This window comes from Rhinolophus hipposideros (genome assembly GCF_964194185.1).
Source record: "Rhinolophus hipposideros genome assembly, chromosome: 11".
NCBI lineage: Eukaryota > Metazoa > Chordata > Mammalia > Chiroptera > Rhinolophidae > Rhinolophus > Rhinolophus hipposideros.
In genome coordinates this window covers 33,698,712-33,711,079 of record NC_138057.1, presented here as the reverse complement: position 1 = coordinate 33,711,079, position 12,368 = coordinate 33,698,712, and the positions used below count along the sequence as shown (strand labels likewise).

Sequence of the window (12,368 nt, the reverse complement as noted above, 5' to 3'; positions counted from 1 at the left end):
TGTTTCTTTTTGCCTCCTCAGGAGGGTACTTATTATTTTTATTAATATCAGAAACAGATCCCCCCAAGTTTGAGAACTTAACCCTCACAGTAACTTGATCCCATTAGCTGTAGTCACTTAAATGTTTTAATCCTCTGAAATAAATGGCTGATATATTTTCATCCTTTAAAAAAAGAAACTCCATGTAGAACGAATGTTTGTGTAGCAGGCAGTTGGAGACTATCATGTGACATGCGTATATATTTCCCAATAGCCTAAAGCCTTCAGAACTCTGCAGCTACACTTTTTCTGTGAAATATGTTCAGGTAGAATATGGAAGGTTTGTGTGGTTTTTCTCTGTCTCTCCCCTTTCACAGTGCAGTTCATGAAATGGCCAGGTAAATACATTACACATCCATGGTATGTGACTGAGTGGCTGATTCAGGGTGCAAGTGTGGGTGCTTTGGCACCCGAAAAGTGAGCAGCACAGTCTGTGGGTTGGCATGCTCTACTGATTCTCTGTTTTGGAGCCTCTTCAGACACCCTGGGATGAGCCACCAGGTGTGTGACTTGCTGCCCTGTTTGGTTTTAGTTTGCCATCCTTTGAACTCAGCAGAGGAAAATGTCAACATGAGAAACAGACTGAGAGATTCCTTTTTTTTTTCCCTTTTAATTATTGTGGCTTCAAGTCTTGTAACAAGGGTAAAAATATTCTACCTGCATTTTATGTTTTTACCAGCCAGATCATGCTCTACATGGCAACCTAAATGGTAACTTGTAGTAGAAACTGATTTACCTTTTGTTTCCATTCTCTTGGCATAAACAAGACCTCACATTAATACCTACCAACAAAGTTGCTTCAAGCCATTATAGTAATTGTTGTGTGTGTGTGTGTGTTTTAAAAAATTCTTGGTGTTTTAAAGCCCAGAAACAAATTCATAAAATGTTTTAATTGAGATTTAGGTTAACATAAGAGCATTATAGTATCTGTAAAGTTGCAAAGGTGACCAGTCTGAAATGTTTAAACTCTTTTAGCATTTTGGAACCATGGGTAGTATACAAAGTGTTCCTTCTTGATTTGAGAAAAGTCTCTATCTCTCCCTCCATTTTTTTTTTTTTTTTCATTGCAACTAGTTCAAAGTTCCTTTCAAATGTACAAAAACCTCTGGGGATTACCTCACCCATGCTAAGAGGAGTCTGGGTATAGTTCTCAGGGAAGCAGGCCTTTTCGTGGAGCCCTGTGCCATTTTCAGACAGGAGTTAATTGGCAAATTTATTTTTCTCATCCCCTCAGGCACCACCAAGTCTGAAGATCGAGCTGCTTTGCTGAAGAAATTCAACGAACCTGGGTCCCAGTATTTCATTTTCTTGCTGAGCACAAGAGCTGGAGGCCTGGGCTTAAACCTTCAGGCGGCTGATACCGTGGTCATCTTTGACAGCGACTGGAATCCTCACCAGGTCTGTGTGTCTCTGACTTAGGTGCCCAGACCTCCCTTCTGGAGAGGAACTAAAAGACCAGCACTTTCATCATTCACATTTATGGGGCAGAGCACATTTCTAAATGAACATTTCCATTTTTCCAAGGAAAAATAGCCAGGCACATTATGATGGCTATTTTCTTATCTCCCTTTTCGCACAGATATTGAAATGATTTAACTCATGCTTTTGATGTGCCTTTGAAGAACTCAAATTTGGGATAGAAAAATTTAGTTTCTGCTTCGTTTTAATCTCATTTCCTGGGATTGCCACTGAGTAGTATCAAGTACATTCGGTGAAAAACAAATCACAAATGTTCCAAAATTCAAACAAAAATAGCAACCCGCATTGATTGGCCCCGTACTCTGTGCCAGCCTCTTTCTGTGTGTTGCTTCATTCAGTTTTCACAACAATCCTGTGGGTTGTTAATGTTACTATTTGCTTCTTTACAGTCAAGAAAAATGAGTCCTAGGAAGCTTTAGGTACATCCCCAAGATCAAGCAATGAGTTTATAGAGATCAAACAATAAATTTATATTCTGTGTGTTTTAACATCATCATCAAAAAAGTATTCTGTGGAGCATCTACAAGTTCTTTTAGCCAGGTAAATTTAGAGTTATCCTTCTAAAAGAATCCTTGGATGATTAATAAGAAAACAATAGAAAGGCCCCTTGTGGCACTTGTTTCCTAAATTACTCTGGGAGGTTATGCCACCTGCCTATGAGGTATTGGGTGGAATGATGATATTCCTCAGGACTTGATTCATATTGGCACAAATGTGAACTCAAGATAGTCAAAAGGGAAATGACAGCCCTCACATATGAATCTGAATTCTGCATCAGCCTAACCTGGCTCCTCGCTGTACCTTGGTTTCCTCAACTATTTATATGCAGAATAACACTGTCTCACTGGGTCATTGCGAAGACCAGGTAGAAGAGGCTCTGGTAGTTGTTTTGGGCAGGAAGTGGGGTTCAGGGGTGCGTTAGAATTATGAGGGAACTTTAAAAAAAAACCATACATGCGTGGTTCCTGTTCCTTGCCGCCCCGTCCCCAATGTTCTCTGTACATTCAGTCGCTCCCAAGAGAATCTGACATAGGTTTTCTCAGAGAGCTGAGGAGCCCTGATTTACAGAATAAACCAGTGGTCCCAAACCTTTGGGCTGCCCCCAGCCTTGGACCACTGCGTATGCCTGTCAGTCACTCTCTCTAGGTGAATACAGTAGAGTTGGAACCGAAATTTTCTGACCTTGGAAAGGGTTGCGAACCACCCGCACATAGTGTATTCGTTCCAAGTCTTCAGGGAATACTTTCATATTTTTTTATATCTTATATTGCCCTCCAAAGCACAGGTAGAATTTGTCTTCATGGGAGAGGTCTGTAGTTTTCCTGTGGACCATTGTGATTTCAGTGTCTCTTGCACACACATTGACTGAGGGGGTGTTATACCACAAGCACTGAGCTAGCCGGGGTGTATGGGGGGAGGAATACGTGAGTCCTCTCCTTCTCGGGAGCTCGATGTAGTTGGATGTTTAGATTATCCTACTTGCTGCTGCCTAAATCTTCACTGAAAAATAACCTGTCTGTAAGTGAATGGAGAATTCACTAAATTTTATCTTCTAAGGCAAGCATTTCTGTGGCACCTCAGTTGTCCACCTTCACTGGTACAGTGCTAATTCTAAGAGCCAAAGGAAATCACTGTTTCTGGAAATGCTAATTTACCATGAGAAAGGATCTCTCTCTCTCTCTCTCTCTGTCTCTCTGTCTCTCTCTCTGTCTCTCTCTCTCTCTGTCTCTCTGTCTCTCTCTCTGTCTCTCTCTCTCTCTGTCTCTCTCTCTCTCTGTCTCTCTCTCTCTCTCTCTCTCTCTCTCACACACACACACAAACACTTCTGTGAATAGTAACTAAAACTAGAACTCCAGAATCAAAGTAAATTACATGAGCAACAAACAGTTCACTTTTAACTGCATGTGAACTAAAACTTAGGCAACAAAACACCAATATTCCTTTGGTCTAATTTACCATAAATTTCTCACACTTGGTCATATATTTTTGTAAGTATTTATAGCTGCCATAGGTGGATTCATTTCTATCTGATTTGGTCAACTAGGCTGACCAGATTTTTCATGTCTGTCCCTTAAACATGACCATTAATTTGGGCAAACTTTTTTTTTTTCATTTATGGAAATCAGTGATCTTAGAATGACGATATAGATGAGTACTGATTTTTCATTTGAAAGGTAAGAGAACTATTATTAAGTAACTCTATGAGATATACTATGAGGTACTTTGTGTACCTTATTTCAGATAATCCTCAAAATATTTTACACGTAAGGAAACTTGTTGATATTAACCTGTGCAGGAGCATAGCCAGGGTTCAAACCTATGTCTGTCTGGGTTTGAATTTGAATCCTGGCTTTGGGCTCTTTCTAACGTGTACCCCTGCATAAGTGTTGCATAGCCCCCAAAATGAAAGTTGTGGAGTGTTTTGTTGGTTGGTGGGTTGGTTGGCTTTTTACCATGTTGGCTTTTTGCATGCATTGAAAAAAAAATCTGTAATTATTCTTTATCATGTTGAATCAAAATTAAGGCATATTGATGAAATAGGGGGTTTGCTTGATATAAATGGACAGATTGAAGATAGAAGCCTTAAAGTTCCTAATTGGAGCCATAGCGAGAAGCAAAGATAGAACACGTAAATGTGGAATTAGCAATAAAATCCCTCAGGGTTACCGAGACTTGCATTTCCAAACTGTTGATTAGAAACATGGGTTGGTACTTTTATTTTTAACCAGTGGGGTGGGAGCTATGTTATTACAGAATGGTCAACCACAAAGTCACCTTGGAGGTCCTCTTCTCAGGTTTTGCTTGTCTTCAGATATGATCACACCCAAACCAGTGTGATGAAGTTTCAGGCCACTAAGACCTCAGAAATACTGAAGAATCCATTCAGTAATTACAGTGCTTATTTCTTTGTCACAATATCCACCCCCCAGCCATGGGCCATTTTAGCTTAGGGGCTCACAATCTTACATTGCATAAACTTCTTCAGCATAAAAATATTCCTTTTTGTTACTTTCCAAGTAGACAGATGATCTTAAACAAACACCACTGCCACTACCACCAAAAATTAAAATTAATTACAAAAAACTCTCAAGGATTTAAGAACTTAATCCTCTGTTTGTAGATGTTCTGTACCTTCTGCTTCCTCACCTGTCATATTCTGCTGCTCCCTGCATTGTAGTGTTTTTATGGTTTATCAGCTTCTTCTAGATTAGGGGTCAACAAATTGACTCGCGAGCTGATTCTGGCCTGCCACCTGTGTTTGTGTGACCTGCATACAAAGAATGGTTTTCATATTTTTAAGTATAAAAGTAAAATTGAAGCAAAAAAAAGGAATATCAACCTTTTGGTGAGAACATTTGCCCAGTGTTTGCTCTTGGCCCGACAGCCTGGATGGAGTATTTAGTCTTGGGCCCTTGGTGGAAACTGTTCTCACCCCTGTTTTTTTAGGATTCAGTCAAGAGGTTGATGACACAAAACCTGCCATCTTGGCTGCTGCTTAGCTGCTCTGGTGATGATCTGTTGAGAGAGCTGGTTGAACTAAGGGCTTGAAAATGAAGTTTAAGGTCCCTCCTCCCCCCCATTGGATTTTAATTATCTTCCTCACTTTCTCCTCTTTGGAAAATAATCTAATTTGGATGAGTGTCAGCCATGTTCATGGTTCAGCTGTCCCCCGTTTGTATTAACTTATTCAAATGTCTTCTGAGGAAAAAGTTTTACCTAATTAGTCTTTTGACTGTCAAGGTCCCTGCAGCAATGACAGATCCCCTGGGCAGACTTTGGGCTGTTGTCTCCTTGTGCTGCCTGAGTGACCAAGAAACTTGTGTGGTCAAGTGTCTTACGCTGCGGAGCATCAGCTCTGTGCAAAATCGGGTGCTAGCGATGCAGGATACAGAGATCCAACCTTCGCCCTAAAAATGTATCCAGATTTAATGGGGAACACATGGAAACAGCTAATTAGCATTGGCCCAGAGACCGTCACCTGGACCAAGAACTTTTTTGGCTCAGCCTTAAAATTAGGTAACTCTGCTTCATAGGTTTATGAAGGCTTTTATTTAAAGATTTCATTAAAACCTTTTTCTTTTCAGAAGAGTCCCAGGTGTTTAAAACAGAAAAAGTTTGTTAAACCACATAAAAGTAAAATGAAGAAAATTTAGAAACACCTGTAGTCTTTATCACCTGGAGATATAAACATTATTGTCTTGTTAGTGTTTGTCCTTCCTGCCTTTTCTTGGTATAGATATGCACATAAAAGATCATAATATGCATACTCATATAACTTATAGTTTTCACTTACAGCTTTGTGTCATTAAATCTACAATATAACTTTTATGGTACTATGTTGGTAGTACCATAGTACTTCTACATACAGTAGAAGACCAATTTAATCAATCTGTTATTATTGAATGTTTACTTAATTCTGCTTTTAATATATACATATAATGCTGAGAGGTGCATTCTGATTTGTAGATCTTTGTGCATATCCATGATTATTTTCTTAGGATAAGTTTTTTCAGAAGTGAAATTTCTGGGTCAGGGACCATACCCAATTCTAACACTTTTGATACATAGTACAAATTTTTATCCCCAAAAAAGTTTACCAAAAAGTAGTGCCAGTTTACTACGCTAGCAGTCTTTTTCATTCTCCGAACTAAAGATTGAATCTTTGGTGGAATTAGATCCCGGGAAATTTGATCCATGAACAGTCGCTGTATACATAATGTGATATGTAATGTGTGTATGTATGCATAATATGTATATTTATAATGTATGTATTACTCAGTGATGTTGTAAAAATCATCTTCAACACCTCACACCAAAGGGAAGGTATTTCCTGCAACTTCAGGTTAGGGGTAGGTAACACCAAATTTATTGGTTTTTGTTTTTTTGTTTTTTTGTTTTAGTTAGGGACCAATTCTGATGGCAAACCTAGGGACAGATAAAAACATCCCAAGACCTGGATTTCCAAACCTGAGGTGCATTTCAGTCGGCTTGGCTAATTTGAACCCAAGTTCCCTCAACTAGGAATGACCTCGAATTTTTCCAAAGAAGGTAGCTTATGTCATTTAAAAACGTAAGCAAAATCGTACATTACTGAAGGTGGATTCAGTAACCCTCCCATATTTTCCTCTTGGCCAGGCGACTTGTTTGCTCGGCGACTCCAGGCACATGGGCCCTCACTGCATACTGTCCTCTCCCACAGGATCTGCAAGCACAGGACCGAGCTCACCGCATCGGCCAGCAGAACGAGGTCCGGGTACTGAGACTCTGCACCGTGAACAGTGTGGAGGAAAAGATCCTGGCAGCTGCCAAGTACAAACTGAATGTGGATCAGAAGGTGATCCAGGCGGGCATGTTCGATCAGAAGTCTTCAAGCCACGAGCGGAGGGCGTTCCTGCAGGCCATATTGGAGCATGAAGAGGAAAATGAGGTATTGTAGAAAGCCACCTTGTGAAATCAAACAGTGACTTTTGTCTCAGAGGATTAAGAGTAACCTCTTTGTTCTTGAAAGAATTTCCTGGGCTGGCGATAATTAAAATGAATAAATTAGCTGCTCTCTTACATCCCGAGCACAGAAAGCCTCTGAAAGTTATCCAAGATTATCTTAAAAGCAGTTGCTAGAGGGACCTCAAGGCTTGGCCAGTAGATGCGTCCCTCGCGTCTCCAGGGAGGTGCAACCAGCATGCTTTCTTGTACTGTAAGTGCTGCTTTCCGTAGGGCAGACGCAGAACTTCAGAGAGGCCACTTGCAGGGGTAGAATCAGCTAGATGAGATAAGGCAAAGCTGAAAGGGGCCCCGCTTGCCCTTTCTCTCTGCCATTCTCCAGAGCCTTCTGTCTCTTGTCTTTTGATCAGAGATCACAGGACCTCAGTACATTTATAGGACAAGCCTTCACAGCCTTGTGAAGATAGTACCTGACCTGGTTTAGATAGGATGCAAGGTAGCACGGAGCTTCCCAACCTTTGGAGGCAGAGGCCGCAGGGACATGTTGATCTCTCACAGCCCTGATGGCCTCCGCGTGGAGCCTGGAGTGGAATCCAGTACTGCTTGCTTCTAGCTGTGAGCAGCCTTGCTGGGACTTCACACCCCTGCCCGGTTATCAGTGTGTTAGATACATGTTACCGTTTTCTGAGGGGCCAGTATCATGATGTGAAGAACTTTTGGGGACACTGATAGACGACAGTCAAGGGCTCTGATTCTGAGTATCCAAGGCAGCGTGGACTGCCATCTCCACAGTTGACGGAACAAGAATTACTAGGGCACAAGGAACCCAGGAAGATTATTGCCCACTTCCCTTTGAGTTTGTTTTCTCTGAAGGTCAGGCTACTGTGGGCAGGCTTCTTGCCAGTTTACAAGATAATCTTTTCATCTTGGGCATGGGGAAAACCCAAACCCCCCATTGTGTAGGCAGTGAATGAAAGGGTAACGTGTAACGTGGTTCTAAGAACAGGGTGGGCAAAGCAGGACATTGTTCACCAGAGGACATGTGAACCAGATTCTTCATACTGTGAAGTTTCAGCCCACTCCCAGCTAGTCTGTGTCTTTGGCAGATGAAATGTAATATTTAGATAAAATGTGACTTTAATCAATCTAGAGATGACCTAGAATAGACGATTTTTTTATAACATCAGTTTTTTACTTTATTGAATTGCATTCATTTCTAACACAGTGCATGAAATGTTATCTTGGGACCCGCCAGAATCATCTCATTTCAGCTGCTGCTACACTCGTACCCTTTCTAGACCAAGCTGTCTCGTTCTGAACACATGATTAAAGAAATTGGATGTTTGAAATTCTGAGTTTTCCTCTTTTTTCCATCTGCTGATACACTGAAATTTCCCATTTGGTTTTTAACAAGCTCACTCAGCAAGTGACAAAAATAATTTTGTAAGGTTAAGTTCTATAGTATATGCCTAACTTTTAGAGTCATTTTTTTAAAAGTGTAGACGTCATAGCATAATATTTCTTAAAATAACTCCAAGAACTCGGTTTCTGAGGAATTTTGCAGAGAGATAATATACCTTGGTCTAACAAAATATAAAATGACAATGTTGACCCTTATGTAATTGCTTTCTCTACTTCATTTAAATTATTTTAATCAGGTACAGTTATGTTTTGTTTTTTGTTTTTGATATCTTTTTTCATATCCGCAGATCTAACCATTAGCATAATAATGCCCACTACAATACATTGATTAAACAAACATATCTTAAAGGCTATATATTTGCCATAGATATGATTTTTATGGTCTTGATCTGTGCCTACTCACAAAGTTTCATGTACTCATGTTTTTTGTAAGGCTTTGAAAATGAGCATTTATATTTGCGATCAGGTTCATAGAGTCAAAAGAATTAATGTTAGGTGCTTATTCATGTTACATTCCTTATTTAAATCTTACATCTTCTCTGTGATGTAAATGTCATGCCCATTTTACAGATGAGGTCACTGAGGTGGGGAGACATTAAGTAACTTGTTTTAAAAGTAAGGGAATCAACATACACACCCAAGAGGACCAGTATTTCTTATAGCATACCATGTTTTTTTCCTAAACAGATTTTGCTTTAGGAAGATGGTTTGGACAACTTGGAAAATACTAATGGCAAGTACTGTACCCACTGACTCTTTTCTTTCTGGCTTGAGAAATGGAACCCCTATGGCTTGGAGGACGAATTCACCTCACTCATTTGTACCTCACTCTTATTGTTCAACGTCTCTCCTAAAGCCCATTAAATCATTCTTTCTTAACCCCAGGAAGAAGATGAAGTACCAGATGATGAGACTCTGAACCAAATGATCGCTCGACGAGAAGAAGAATTTGATCTTTTTATGGTAATATTACAGAAAATCGTGGAAACAAATGCCTTATTCCCCTTTTTCTATTAATGCAAGATGTCTGGAGCCTGTGTGCCCTGGCAGAATTTCATTTGTGAAGCCTGTGCCTTTCCTTCAGTTCAGAGGCTGCACACTGGCTGGATTTAGCCTGTAGACATATTTTGTTTGGCCCACGCAGTGTTTTTTAAAATTTCGAATTTGTTGCCAACATAAAAAAGAATCCTGATTTCTGGCTTCTCTTAAAATTTGAGAGTGGGCAATACCAGGCCCACGTCTCTATATGGAAACAGTTGGCTAGAACTGAGTAGCAGCTGCACCCTCTGGGCCGGCCATGTGGTCTGCAGTTTACCATAGATCCCCCTCCCCCACTCCCAGCTCATTTCTCATCCTGGCCAGCAGCATTCAGGAAACCTGCCCTGCTCCTCAAGGCAGAGATTACAGCTCTTCCTTAGCTGTCTCCTTACTGGATCAAAACAAACATCCTCTCTATGGGGGTGGGTGGACAGCAACTAAACACCGGGGTGCTTCTTCTTATTGTTGAAGAGAGCATTCTTAAGCAAATAGGAACTTTCCAGATGCGCATGAAGGTGTAGTCTTCATTTAAATATCAAAATGGTTGGTTTTTATTGGTACAAAGTAGATGTAAAGGAACCTGGACATTTGAGGATTTGATGTCCAAGGTTTCAACATTGACATTTCATGGTACAGAGTCATCTGCTAAAACCTGAATTTGATTTATGTGTGTGTGGCCTGCCACAAGGGCACAACGTATAGGGAGCAAGGCCCTGGCCTAGTGAGGGAGGCTCTCAGAAGTAATATTTTACTGCATTCTTCAGGCATTGGCTGTAGTGATTTTGTTTACCTCTGTATCCCCAATGCTCGAAACAGCACGTAGTAGTTGTTCAATAAATATTTGTTGAATGAATGGTGGCATGTGCAAAATCGCTTTGTGAAAAAATCGGCTTTGTGAAAACGCCAGCCTGCAGCAGGATGTATGAAATTGCAAGACTCACTCTAACACCCTCAATCATTTTGATCTTTAGAACATTTAGCCTGATTGTGAAGTGAGTGAATAAATGTAAACTGAAACTCTGACGTTTGAATGCAGAACCCCAAAATCGGGCTACAAACTTGAACGCTCTCAGGTCTCAGACGAATACTTTGCATGAGTGAAACAAGTGGACCACAGTGGGTAGATGGCCGTGAACTGGAGCTGCTATGTCAAGGGCACAGAGCTGCAAACCTCATGTAGCCAGAAATTCCAAATGTTCAGGAGAAGCTAGAAATCTGAGTTGTTACATGCAATCTCCGGGTTTCAAAATGTTTGCAATTAAATTCAATGTTTTATTATTATATAACACTGCAGGCCAAACAAAACATGACCATGGGCCAAATATGACCAGCAAGGTTTGCAATCTCTGCCTTGTTAGCCTAGACCAGCGGAGAAGGGAACTCCAGCTGTGTGGAGGCTTATGTTATTTTTGATTGGGTGTTTTTCTCTAGGGAACAATGATTGTGTCCACACATAATGATTCAAGATAAAAGACATTTAATGCTTTCTCAGGAAACTTTTAGGTAGCCATGGGAATAACTCCTAACCTGGGATGTGTACATTTTTTCCCCCTCCTAAATAAACCCCCCTACTCAGGTAAGGTCATTTTAGAGAGAAATTACAGAAGGAAAAAAAAAAAGCAAAGACTTTTAACAGCACGGTCGACATGATGTGTTCCTACCTAAATTTCTGAACTCATAATGTTAGTCACCACCTTTATAGATTATTCTCTATTTAGGGAGATTAGAGGTACACATAGGAAATAGACATCTTCTCTCTCCTTGAGGAAATTATTAAAATGTAGATTAGTGGGGAACACTGAAGCAAGAGGCCCTCTACTTCCCTGGCTGATCACTGATGGGCGATAATTCAGCACTGCTATAGCTTTAGGTGCTCTGGAGACCATGGGAAGGATAAGCTGCCTGCCTTTATACAAATTAGATTAGGCTCAGAGATAGAGATTTCCATCAGCAGCCCCTAAATAAGGGAAAACGAGTACTTCTCTTTTCTTACTTTTGGGCTGGGTATTTGTAGAAATTGAAAGCCTCAGAAAAAAGTTGGAATGTTAGGCCAAGGCACAGCTTTCTTTTAATTTGAGAACATTTTATCATGCAAAGAACAGACTTTGAACAGGTGAAGCTGGTTAGAGAACACTTTTTTGTAGGGATTTTGATTTTGTGAATGTTCTGCTTGTTTCTTAATAGTTAACTTCTCGTTTTTGGATTATACAGATTTTTGGTTTGGTTTGGTTTCTCTTTTGTGTTTTTTTTAAATTAAATTTATTGGGGTAACATTAGTTAATAACATTATATAAGTTTCAGGTGGACAACTTTCTAATACAACATCTGTATATTACATTGTATGTTTTTAAAGTCTTCTAATGGACTGTCTGCCTTTGGTCAATGACTATTCATTAGCACCTCCACCAGGGGGCAGGAAATCAAATTTGAATGCTTGCCAGCTACTCTGGTTAAAAAGTTTAGTCAGAAACAAGAATGGAATGTAAGCTAGATTTGGATTCAGTATTAAAACTCTATCTATTTATGATAAAAGAATTAGTTCTCTGTAAAATTAACACAAACTCATTTGATTTTGTATCATAGACACTGTAGTTAAATAACATATATTAAGCAGATAGTCTCTGAAAATGAAAACCTTAACCGTTGAACATTTTTCTTGTTTTCTCCTTCTAAAAATGTGACTTCAGAAAAAGTTATGTCTCATACTGATTACCTATGAATTTTTTCCTAAAACGATCTGTGACAGGTCAAGGTATATATCTGAAACATTTTGCTAACATTCAAACATTAAGCTTTTAGCTGCTATGCTCCCTACAAAGACAAGAAGTCCTTTTTAAAATGACTGTACTTGTAAGGTTTATTATCGGGTTTTAAGACCAACATATTCATGTAGTATCTGAATAATAAAATAGACTTACTTCAATATCAACTTCAGATTTTGTACTGGT

General features: G+C 39.8%; 1 protein-coding gene across 13 annotated transcripts in view; it reads left to right on the top strand.

The window, feature by feature from the left end:
• The window catches only part of SMARCA2 (SWI/SNF related BAF chromatin remodeling complex subunit ATPase 2), a 163,698-nt gene that overhangs the window by 86,501 nt on the left and 64,829 nt on the right, over positions 1 to 12,368 (top strand). For all 13 annotated transcript variants that reach the window (XM_081066797.1, XM_081066799.1, XM_081066790.1 and 10 more), the window contains 3 exons: positions 1,274 to 1,437; positions 6,719 to 6,946; positions 9,268 to 9,345. In XM_081066797.1, the coding sequence (XP_080922923.1) occupies positions 1,274 to 1,437; positions 6,719 to 6,946; positions 9,268 to 9,345 (470 nt within the window). The remainder of the gene's footprint in view (positions 1 to 1,273; positions 1,438 to 6,718; positions 6,947 to 9,267; positions 9,346 to 12,368) is intronic.